Below are 12,537 nucleotides of genomic sequence, written 5' to 3'. Positions count from 1 at the left end.
CGGGAGCCACCGTGGTGCAATGGTTAGCATGCCCGCCTTACATACACAAGGTCGTGGGTTCGATTCCTACTTCGACCGAACACCACAAAGTTTTTCAGCGGTGGAGTACCCAACCTCAGTAATGATGGTGACATTTCTGAGTGTTTCAAAGCTTCCCTAAGTGGTTTCACTGCTAAATGGAACGCCGTTCGCACTCGGCTATAAAAAGGGGGTCCCTTGTCATTGAGCTTAACATGGAATCGGGCAGCACTCAGTGATAAGAGAGAAGTTCACCACTGTGGTATCACAATGGACTGAATAGTCTAAGTGAGCCTGATACATCGGGCTGCCATCTAACCTAACCGAACCATTATCTTGTCTAAACCACTCTGTGAAAGCCAGCTGATAGATTTATTCCAGTGACAGGTCATTTTATATGTTTACTACTTACAAAAGCATTTTGATGTATTTCGTTGAGAAATACATTTATTCATAATGGATTTCATGCTTGATAGTGTGATTGCTTTATATTTGGATGGAAAACCACAAGTGACTATCGTTAAGCCCTCTAGTATTAAAATGTGAATAAATCTTTTTGTTCGAAATGTGAAGGCCAGTGATGGAACACTTGTTGATGAGCTGAACATATCGCGACACATGTTGAGCATGAACTTAAGCCATTGAAGTTCCAAGGAGTTCCTTCACTTGCACGAAAGTGGCTAGTTACGAAATTTGGATCCCTGCAATGTGAAGCCATTCCACATTGGGCAGCATGTGATCAAAAACACAATAATCAGGTTTACTTACCAAAGACGTCAGATGAAAATTTACACCTATCGAAGGTGTAAATTTTCATCTGACGTAATGGTGTGAGCTGCCGTAACGTCCGATTGACCTTCCCCGCTTATATTCAACGATCGTGGGGTCAAAATAAATTCAAAATAACTATTACTAAGAAAATGAACAAAATGCTATTGAAGCCCTGGGACAAACAGACAAAACATTTAGAAAGCAGACCGAGGACATTATAATAGGACTCAGCACTATCGTACTAACAAAGAACGGGTTGAAAAAGGTGGTTCATATCCTAAATGGAGTTTTTTTGTGGCTCTAAAAAGTAAGGACTAAGGATGGCACTCAAAACTATCAAAGCATCCATTGCTTTATTTATTTGCTTTATTAACCTAATCTAAAGTTTAGCATGCCCGCCTAAGGGTCATGGGCACGGTTGCCACAGTTGGTGGAATTCTACCAAAAATGGTAGATTTGTTACTTTTTGGTAGATTGGTAGAATTCCTGATGATTTGTTAGATTTTGCAAAATATCCCTGTCCAACTAAAAGGTAATTCACAATTTTCTATCTATTATCTTTATTTTCTTATAGAAAGAAAATTTTCTACGGAAATAAAATTTTGACAAAATTTTCTATAGAAATAAAATTTTGACAAAATTTTCTATAGACATAAAATTTTGACAAAAATTTCTATGGAAATAAAATTTTGACAAAATTTTCTATAGAAATAAAATTTTGACAAAAATTTCTATGGAAATAAAATTTTTTCATTTTGTTTGTTATTCTTGCTTTTCTCTGCACTCATTATTGTTGTTTTTGATTTCAGCTTAAAACCATGCATTGACTAAACTACAAGTGTAGCTTAACCAACAGCGGAAAAGTATGCTTGTCAAATTTATTTGGGCAAAGCCATATAGACTGCAAAATGGTTGGATGTACAGCTGTTTCGGAATTACCACATTCCTCATCAGCATCCTCTACCTGCAGCAAAACTATCAACCAATTATCAGAATAAATTCGGGTAATTCACTCGAACCAAAGTGAACTACACTTGAACCTTCCAAATTTGCAAGCATATCTCTTTTTCTTTGCCAAACTCAAATCACCGATTTGAATGTAGTGGGCTGGGTTTGTTTTTGAGCGTGCTCCTCTATCATTCATCATTCATTCGCTTTGTTTGTTATTGTTGTTTTTTTTTTTTACAAAATTTTCTATGGAAATAAAATCTTGACAAAATTTTCTATAGAAATAAAATTTTTACAAAATTTTCTATAGAAATAAAATTTTTACAAAATTTTCTATAGAAATAAAATTTTGACAAAATTTTCTATAGAAATAAAATTTTGACAAAATTTTCTATAGAAATAAAATTTTGATAAAATTGTCTATAAAAATAAAATTTTGACTAAATTTTCTATATAAATAAATTTTTGAGGAAATTTTCTATAGAAATAAAATTTTGACAAAATTTTCTATAGAAATAAAATGTTGACAAAATTTTCTATAGAAATAAACTTTTGACAAAATTTTCTATAGAAATAAAATTTTTACAAAATTTTCTATAGAAATAAAATTTTGACAAAATTTTTTTACAAATAAAATTTAGACAGAATTTTCTACAGAAATAAAATTTTGACAAAATATTCTATTGAAATAAAATTTTGACAAAATTTTCTATTGAAATAAAATGCTGACTAATTTTTCTATAGAAATAAAATTTTTACAAAATTTTCTATAGAAATAAAATTTTGACAAAATTTGCTATAGAAATAAAATTTTGGCAAAATTTTCTATAGAAATAAAATTTTGACAAAATTTTCTATAGAAATAAAATTTTGACAAAATTTTTTTTATAAATAAAATTTAGACAAAATTTTCTATAGAAATAAAATTTTAACAAAATTTTCTATAGAATTAAAATTTTGACAAAATTTTCTATAGAAATAAAATATTGACAAAATTTTCTATAGAAATAAAATTTTGACAAAATTTTCTATAGAATTAAAATTTTTACAAAATTTTCTATAGAAATAAAATTTTAACAAAATTTTAATCAAATTGTCTATAAAAATAAAATTTTGACTAAATTTTCTATATAAATAAAATTTTGACAAAATTTCCTATAGAAATAAAATTTTTACAAAATTTTCTATAGAAATAAAATTTTGACAAAATTTTCTATAGAAATAAAATTTTGAGAAAATTTTTTTATAAATAAAATTTAGACAGAATTTTTTATAGATATAAAATTTTGACAAAATTGTCTATAAAAATAAAATTTTGACTAAATTTTCTATAGAAATAAAATTTTAATAAAATTGTCTATAAAAATTTTTGAGGAAATTTTCTATAGAAATAAAATTTTGACAATATTTTCTATAGAAATAAAATTTTGATAAATTTTCTATAGAAATAAAATTTTGATAAAATTTTCTATAGAAATAAAATGTTGACAAAATTTTCTATAGAAAAAAATGTTGACAAAATTTTCTATGGAAATAAAATTTTGACAAAATTTTCTATGGGAATAAATATTTGAAAAAATTTTCTATTGAAATAAAATTTTGACAAAATTTTCTATAGAAATTAAATTTTGCAAAACAAGACTTTATGGTTTGGTAGCTTTTTGGTAAAATTTTCTTCAAAATTTTATAGATTATATTTTGGTCATGGGTTCAATCCCAGATACGACCAAACACCAAAGAGTTTTCGAAGTTGTATTATCACCTCTTAGAAATCTTGATATTTCTGAGCGTTTCAAAGCTTCTCTAAGTGGCTTTACCGCAATGTGCTTCGACGGTAATTCCTCAGTGCAACTTTCGAGCAGCGTTGTATGGCTTTGTGATAATTGATTTTAAAATTTAATGTTATTTTCAACGTTGTTTTTTTTTTTGATTTTGAACAATAAAATTTTAAAACATATAGCGTTTCACTTTATTGCATTACATATCAGCTACCCTAAATATGTATGCATTATACGAAATCTGGGGCGTCATAAAGTGTGGTCTAAATTTACTTACCTATAGAAGATAAATGGGCTAAGACTATACTAAAGCCAATTATTAGGCCAAATCGACGCTGATTTGACGAAGCAAGAATGCCTTACATGGACGGAAAGGCAGGTGTCTGTCTGTTCTCAATTGAGTCTCATACTAATATCTCAATGCATACATAGATACAGGGGGGAGGTAGATGGACTTATAACTCTTGATCGATTTACCATTTTTGGTTTGAATGACGAAACTAGTTGATCCATTTCGATACAAAATTAAATGATCACATTAATAATTTAATGATTTTGTATTTTATTTTTGTATATTATCAAAAATATTTTTAATTGACATTTAGCATTTCTGTGAGTTTCTCTGTAGGGTGTAGCATTAGGACGCCCCTAATTTTACCATTTTCTCACTGATTCTAATAGCACATTTTTATTTTCGTTTGCAGGCTTTCCAGCGGCTGCTTATGCTGCCTATGCAGCTGGTCGTGGCTATTCGGGTTATCCCAGCTTTGGTTTGCCCTATCCTACTGGTAAGTCTTCCATTAATAAATTTAATTTGTGATGTCGTTACAAGTAAATCCCAACTCTAACTACCCAAAGACATTGACCATATAAATAATGAAAAAAAAATATATTTCAAAATCAAATAAGGGAATCAAGAACTAAACTTTCAATATTGGCCCATTATCTCTATTCTATGTATTTTGTGAATAAAACAGAAAAAATGTTTGGCTTTTTAAAATTTGATTTATAATTTCGGATAATATTTTTTTCTTCTATTCTTCTAAATACTAAATAAACAAAAATCAATATTAATATAACAAATGCTTGATGCACGCTTTAAGACAAATAAATAACACTACTAAACAAAATAAAACAATATTTTTTGAAAAGACCAATATTTTTAAACATCTGTTTTTTACTAATAAGAGCTAAAACCTGAAATCATTCATGAATTATATAATTTCTTAAACCTATCCACCAATCATAAAAAATTAAAGGAATCTTTTGTTTTTTAATCTCCGCATCAATATCCTGCAGAGTAATATTAAAGAATTTGAAAAATGTTGAGCATCTTTTTTATAACAATAATCAAGAAGAACAAAATAAAATTATGAAATGTTAAAAAAAAATTACGGAATTTTTAGTTTCTAAATAAGCTTAATTTATTATGAAATTAAAATTAAATTATATAAAGATTTTTGGACAAGTTTTGTTCTCAGCCCCCATTAAAGAATTACTTCTCTCAAAATTTTTGTTTGCGTGTGTGTGTACTTGTAAACAAAAATCCTTTTGCTCGGGACTACACTTATTACTGGATTTTTTATTCAAATTAATTTTAATCCCTAATATTATCACCTTAAATGTTTTGTCTTTGTGTGTGTGTGTGTAAAACTAACACTCATCATTTATGGAATCCCTACTAATATCCCTTAATCATTACAATGACGATAATGATAATGAGCCAAAATCTACTTTTTCTTTCTTTCTCTCTTTTTCTTTTCATTTTTTGGTTTTTCATGGCTGGCCTTTTTTAATTTCTTCGCTGCTTTGTTTTGTCTTCATGCCGTAGCCGGTGTCATGAGTGTAGTCCCGGAAAATCGTTTTTTATTTGGTGATTATATGATGGCTCCACCCACAACAACAGCTTAAAACTTTCCAGTTTTATTTATTTAAAGTAAAAAAGAGAGATACAAACGTAAAATATTTTTTTTTTTCTATTTTATTTTAGTTGTTATTTCATATAGACATAAGTTTCGAAAGCCATATGTTTTTCAAATTAATAGTCTTTTATTTTCTTTTCTTCTTCTTATTGTAAATTTCCATCGCCAAAGATATTGAAGAAAACTTACATATAAATTGCACTTCACCAAACAGTTATATATTAAATACTATAATATAATAATGATTATTGTTTTAGTTTTTTTTATTTAAATAAATTTACAAATATTTTCTTGTATTTTTTAATATAATTTTTAATAAATAAAATTGTTTTTTTCTATACAGCAAATAAATAGTCAATATTATTTCTTTAAACAGGGTTTAGTACACAACACTTTCTATATATATTTTATCCGCCTACACTGTTTTTATTTTAATGCATCAAAATAAAAAAAGATGTTCAATATTATTTCAAATCATTTTTATTTTAATTTAGTTAATATCATTCTCCTAATTATTACTTCAAAATTCAATAATGAGTGTCAATGGTTAATTTAGATATTTTGAGATTGTAGGTAACCACAAAGTAAAATCGGACCATACGTATATATAAGAACTATATATGATGGCTTAGTAATTATTTCACAATTCAATACTGAGTATCAATGGTTAACCCAGATATATTGAGATTGATTCTCACATACTGAAATCGATTTCTATATTAAATAATAATCCAAATTCAAAACTGGCTTACCTGAAGACAAAAACTTATGTTAAACTGATCTTCATGTGCACAGAAAAAATTTTCAAGAAATTCCTTCCAACTAAAGACTTAATTGAGTTCTAAAAAAATATTCAATTAAAAATTTAATTGATTCAACAAATTTTTTAATTGAAACAAATATCAATCACAAAATTAATAGCATCAAATATCCTTTAAATTGGATCAATACATTTGTATACCCTCCACCATGGGATGGGGGTATATTAACTTTGTCATTCCGTTTGTAACACATCGAAATATTGCTCTAAGACCCCATAAAGTATATATTCTGGGTCGTGGTGAAATTCTGAGTCGAAATGAGCATGTCCGTCCGTCCGTCTGTTGAAATCACGCTAACTTCCGAACGAAACAAGCTATCGACTTGAAACTTGGCACAAGTAGTTGTTATTGATGTAGGTCGGATGGTATTGCAAATGGGCCATATCGGTCTACTTTTACGTATAGCCCCATATAAACGGCCCCCCAAATTTGGCTTGCGAATCCTCTAAAAGAAGCAAATTTGATCCGATCCGGTTGAAATTTGGTACATGGTGTCAGCATATGATCTCTAACAACCATCCAAAAATTGGTCCACATCGGTCCATAATTATATATAGCCCCCATATAAACCGATCCCCCGATTTGGCTTGTGGAGCCTCTAAGAGAACCAAATTTCATCCGATCCGGCTGAAATTTGGTACATGGTGTTAGTATATGGTCTCTAATGACTATGCAAAAATTGGTCCACATCGGTCCATAATTATATATAGTCCCCATATAAACCGATCACCAGATTTGACCTCCGGAGCCTCTTGGAAGACCAAAATTCATTCAGTTGAAATTTGGTGCATGGTGTTAATATATGGCCTCAAAAACCCATGCAAAAATTGGTCGAAATCGGTCCATAATTATATATAACCCCCACATAAACCGATCCCCAGATTTGACCTCCGGAGCCCCATGGAAGAGCAAAATTCATCCGATTCAGTTGAAATTTGGTACGTGATGTTAGTATATGTTATCCACCAACCATGCAGGAATTGGTTCATATCAGTCCATAATTATATATAGCCCCCATATAAACCGATCCCCAGATTTGACCTCCGGTGCCTTTTGGAGCAGCAAAATTCATCCGATCTGGTTGAAATTTGGTACGTGGTGGTAGTATATGATATTTAACAGCCATGCCAAAAGTGGTCCATATCAGTCCATAATCATATATAGCCCCCATATAAACTGATCCCGAGATTTGGTTTTGGAGCCCCTTGGAGAAGCAAATTTCATCCGAGTCAGTTGAAATTTGGTACAAGGTCCATATCGGTCTATAGTTATATATAGCCCTCAGTTAAATCGATCCCCAATCCCAAAAAATTGGTCCATATCAAGTTCATAATTGTATATAGCCCGCATATAAGCGACCCCTATATTTCAATTTTGACTCTCTACTACGTATGGACTAACTCACAATTTAGAAAACGATGTTAAGAAGTTTTAAGATACCACAACCCAAGTAATTACGTTGTGGATGACAGTCTTTCGTAGAAGTTTCTACACAATCCATGGTGGAGGGTACATAAGATTCGGCCTGGCCGAATTTACGGCCGTATATACTTGTTTAAATTGACTTGCAATTATTTTCTGTGATTGAAGACATTTCTATTAAAGAATTAATTGGATCAATTAATTTCGTGATTGAATCAGAAAAAAAAATTATGTGTGCCTAACAGTTTGAAACACATAATTGAAAATTAAAAAAATTATTGAAAACATATTCAATTATAAATATTAATTTGTACAATTAACTTTCTAATTAAATAAAAAAAATAAATTCAATTAAGAGAATGAGTGAACATTACATCACATTTTTATATAAAATATTAATAAAAGTCTATAAATAAATAAAAGTCTATAAATTGTATTCGGATATAATTGGCTTCATACAATTCATTGGTTCATTTTTTCATAATCGGAAAAATATAAACTCTTGTAAAATTACGTGAAAATTATTTCCCCTGAGGGAATATACAATAAATAATAAAAAAATAATTGAGTTTTTCGACCACAATCAATTAAATTATTAGTTGGTTCAAGGAATCCGGAAAAACTTAATTTATTATTTAATCTACTATATTTTTCTTTATTAATTCTGTTTTTGATGCTATCACGATTAATTGGTTCAAGGAATCCGGAAAAAATCAATTTATTATTTAATCTACTATATTTCTTTATTAATTCTGTTTTTGATGCTATCACGATTGAATAAGAAAAAATATTTACTGTGTAGGATAAAAGCAAATAATTTCCCATTTACATCTACTATACAAATTTCATCCAGATTATACTAGTATTATTTTTACCTAAAACATAGGCAGCCTCTATAAAATCAAAAAAAAAAATGTCAGTCGATAATTCAATTCTTGTTTTTCGAAAGTAAAAAGTAAAAAAATTCTATGTTTTATCATGAGGAGGCATTAGGAGATAACTTGTACATAATGGAGAAACTATCCAAAGATTTAACAATATCCACCGAACATGCTCCGAATAGGACAAACTATTTGAGGAAGGACAAAACGCCAAATTATGTTGCTGAAAATAATCGGAGAAAAAATTATCTTTCACACACTCTAGCAAAGTTAGTGAACTTCTCTGTTGATATCTGATTTTTATTTAGAAATTTTTAGAATATAAACCATTGACACTCCAATATAAATCATTGGGTTCCATTACAATTTTTATAAAACTAAAACTATTCATTGAACAGAAATATTAAATAAATATATACAATCATGTGTTTTAAATCCATCAAATCAGCAGGAAAAAAAACTCTCAGAAATAGGGATGAAGAAAAGTAGCCATATCACAATATACCCTTATCCTAGCAACACATCCATATATAGTAACAACTAACAATCACTTGGCATATCCACAAAAGAATACTTCTCTTAACCATTGTATTTAAACCGAAACAAATGATAATTAATTGTAGGCTTAACAATTTGTGGCATCGGTAGAAGTACATTTGGTACGTGTAGTACGAATGCAGGCAGGCGGCCCGGTACTGGTGGCGGTACCCAGCCATCGGCAGCAGGATTCCCACACCAGGCTTTGACACTGCCTTTAGCCACCGCTTTAACACGCACAGCTGCTATTAAATCGCAATTCCTGGGCATCAACAATTTTTAATAGAGCAATTACATCCCCAGCTTACAATCGCAATCTTCTCAGACAGATAAAAGTTCTACATGTACTACCAAAGGGCTCGAATCTCCCCCCCAAACAAAAACTAGGGCTTTCATTTGTTTGTGTTCCAATCGAAAGTCAAGGCCCTGCAGTATAAAGAAATCATCGCACCAACGCACGATCACTACACACAATATCATTGGGTACCAAGCAGAAAGGCAGATGAAACTCAGTTTGTGTGTCTTTGGCTTCTCTTCAGAAATTTCAAAACAAAACCAACAAGCCAAGAAAGAGAAATATAAACTGGATACAAATAAAAGGAATTTTCTTTTCTAGATGAAAAGATGGCGAAAGCTGATTCCAATAGCAAACAGCTAAAATAGTTTAGTCTAGAATAGATGACATTTTTGAAAAAGTAGTTACAAAACGGAAACATTTCAACGTTTTGTAGTTGTAGTCGTAGTAGTTGTTGGTAGTACGAGTAGTGATCCACGAATACATTTGAATTTCTCTTTCTCTCTTATATAACCCCTATTTCTCTTTCTCGTAGTCATGCATATATTAATGGAATATATATATACACCAATATTTACATAGCTATAGATGGTTGAGCAAAACATATTTGCTTACTTTAGCCTAGATTAGATTTGTATCTGCTAATAATAACAGAATAAACCCTGCATAGATAAGTAATTTGTATGAGTGTATGTGTGCGTGTGTATTAGCCAAAAGAGAATTTTAATTTTCATATGAAGAAGTCTTTCTCACAAATATTTTATAGTGAAGAGATAGTTCTTTAGAGCGGCGGGTTATGCTTGGCTATTAAGCCATCAAAACAAAGTAATATGATCGTCTTTATATTCGTGTAGTGTCGAGTACAGTGCATTAGCTTTATGCACAGTTATAATCTCCCTCTCAGAACATTTTATGATTGTAGTGTTACTTAGCTCTCTCTCTCTCTCTCTATCTAGCATACTCACACAATATAGCTGTTTCTTAGTTAACAAATCCTTGCGTATATCAATATAGTCGTATACTTGTAGCCAACAAGGATTTGTTGTTGTATTCAAATAGATATACTTACTCACTTAGATTAATGATGGGAGGGAGAGGGTTGTAATAAATCTAAAGTGGTAAAACAAAATTAATATTTTAGTAACCTATAGAAAGACATATAAAAATATATTTCTACATTCATTTCGTTATTATATTAATTTTCTTTTGTAAATTGTATTGATTTATTCATTAGATAATTCATTAAACAAACTAGAAATCGTAAAAAATAGTTCAAGCAGCCTAAAATTCATTTTCATTTAGAAAATTATTCAATTAAGGATATATAGCCAAGATTTTATTTCGTAACAATTATTCTTGAATATGTGACACATATAGAAAACAGACAGAAAATGTTAAGGCTGTAAATGGTATTTCTTTTTGTTAATTTTTCTCAATACAGTCCAACCCAGGAAAAAGTTTAAGAATATAGTATTTTCAAGAGTATTCATACGAACCTTTCTACAAAAAAACTTTTTCATAATTTTTTGTACTCTAATCATGTTATAATACGGGAAGTAACGTCTATCGTCTGAGATTTACATTGACAAAGTAGAGTCAGTGATACCACATATGAAAATTCAACGTTATTTTTGTACTTTTTTAATAATTGTTGATATTTTTCTGTATATTATCCAAAACTTAATTTATGGTTCAGTGGGTAAGTTTCGTTGGCGAATAGAATTCAAAGCTTCTTCAAAATATTAGGACAGGGTATCTGATATATGTAATGATTTAGAAAAGATTCTGACCAAATATTCGACATTTAATTAATAAATTAATTTTAAATTTCTGTCTATCCAGGATTTGCCAATAAAAGTTATTCTGAAAAAAAAATAGGCACGCAGAATTTTAATAGAATAGGTTAGGTGGGAGCCCGATGTATCAGACTCACTTAGACTATTCAGTCCATTGTGATACCACATTGGTGAACTTCCCTTTTATCACTGAGTTCTGCCCGATTCCATATTAAGCTCAATAATTGTTGATAATATTCGCATATTTTTCTGTATATTATCCAAAACTTAATTTATGATTCAGTGGGTAAGTTTCGTTGGCGAATAGAATTTAAAGCTTCTTTTCGAAATGTTAGGACGGGGTATCTGATATATGTAATGATTTTGAAAATATTCTGACCAAATATTCGATATTTAATTAATAAATTAATTTTAAATTTCTGTCTATCCAGGAATTGCCAATAAAAGTTATTCTGAAAAAAAAAATTCGGCACGCAGAATTTTAATGGTCTTTGTTACATTTATAAAATTAATTATAAATGTAATCATTTATATAAGAACTTATTAAAAATTATTAGGACCTGAAAAATTGTACGTGATAAACATGTACACTCAAAAAAAAAAGTTTACTTAGATCCAAAGGTTTTGACCTTCCCTTAAGGATTTTGGTATTGATTCCGAGCCAAAGATGCTTCTTCTTTAAAATAAAGACATTTTTTACGGACCTCCCTGGCTTTAAATCTAGGATCAAATAAATTAAAATTGGTCACAGATCTCATTCATCGACTTTTTATTTTCTTTTTGCGATATATTAATAAAGGTATTTAGGTACAAACAAATTCCAATTTCAAAATCCAAATTATGCCAGGTACTTCAAAGTAAAAAGCAGTTTTCTTAATGCTAAAAAACTTTAAACCAAAGACGCAAATCCTTAAAATAAGTATTAGCCTATATTTGAAGCGTTTTTATCTTAACCCTATAATGCCCCAATTTTTTGCCAGCTGATTAAATGTTCAATGTTAACGACACAAAAGCAAGAGAACTAAGCAAGAAAAATGTATACAGCAAAATTCAGCATGTGCTGCAAAGCCTCTTGAATAGTTTCAAATAAGTTTTCTTTTTATTTTGCGCATTTTTGTTGTCTTAAATTGTGTTTTACTAAAAGCTTCCTTATTAAATGATGGGCATTAGAGGGTTAAATTTAAAAATTCAATATGTCAGTTGACTTAAAGACGATTTCTTTAAATTAAAAATGTTTTTCTTTATTTTAATTAAAATTTGCCTTACTTCGAATATCTAGATTTGTGTCCTTAATTTAATGAAAAAAAATTTTGAAGCAAGGATTATAAACTTTCTTTTAATTAAAATG

The 12,537-nt window shown here is 29.5% G+C and overlaps 1 protein-coding gene across 4 annotated transcripts in view; it reads left to right on the top strand.

The window, feature by feature from the left end:
• LOC142234983 (RNA-binding protein Musashi homolog Rbp6) overlaps window positions 1-12,537 on the top strand; it is a 1,501,536-nt gene that overhangs the window by 1,428,032 nt on the left and 60,967 nt on the right. For 3 of the 4 annotated variants that reach the window (XM_075306193.1, XM_075306192.1, XM_075306194.1), the window contains exon 12: window positions 4,220-4,303. In XM_075306193.1, coding sequence (XP_075162308.1) covers window positions 4,220-4,303 — 84 coding nt within the window. Of the gene's footprint in view, window positions 1-4,219; window positions 4,304-5,346; window positions 5,789-12,537 lie in introns of those variants that run through there. The other variant, XM_075306195.1, reaches the window with a different exon arrangement.

Source organism: Haematobia irritans, chromosome 4, assembly GCF_050003625.1.
Source record: "Haematobia irritans isolate KBUSLIRL chromosome 4, ASM5000362v1, whole genome shotgun sequence".
Taxonomy (NCBI): domain Eukaryota; kingdom Metazoa; phylum Arthropoda; class Insecta; order Diptera; family Muscidae; genus Haematobia; species Haematobia irritans.
Note: the sequence above shows the minus strand (reverse complement) of the source record. Positions and strands in the feature narration are given on the sequence as shown.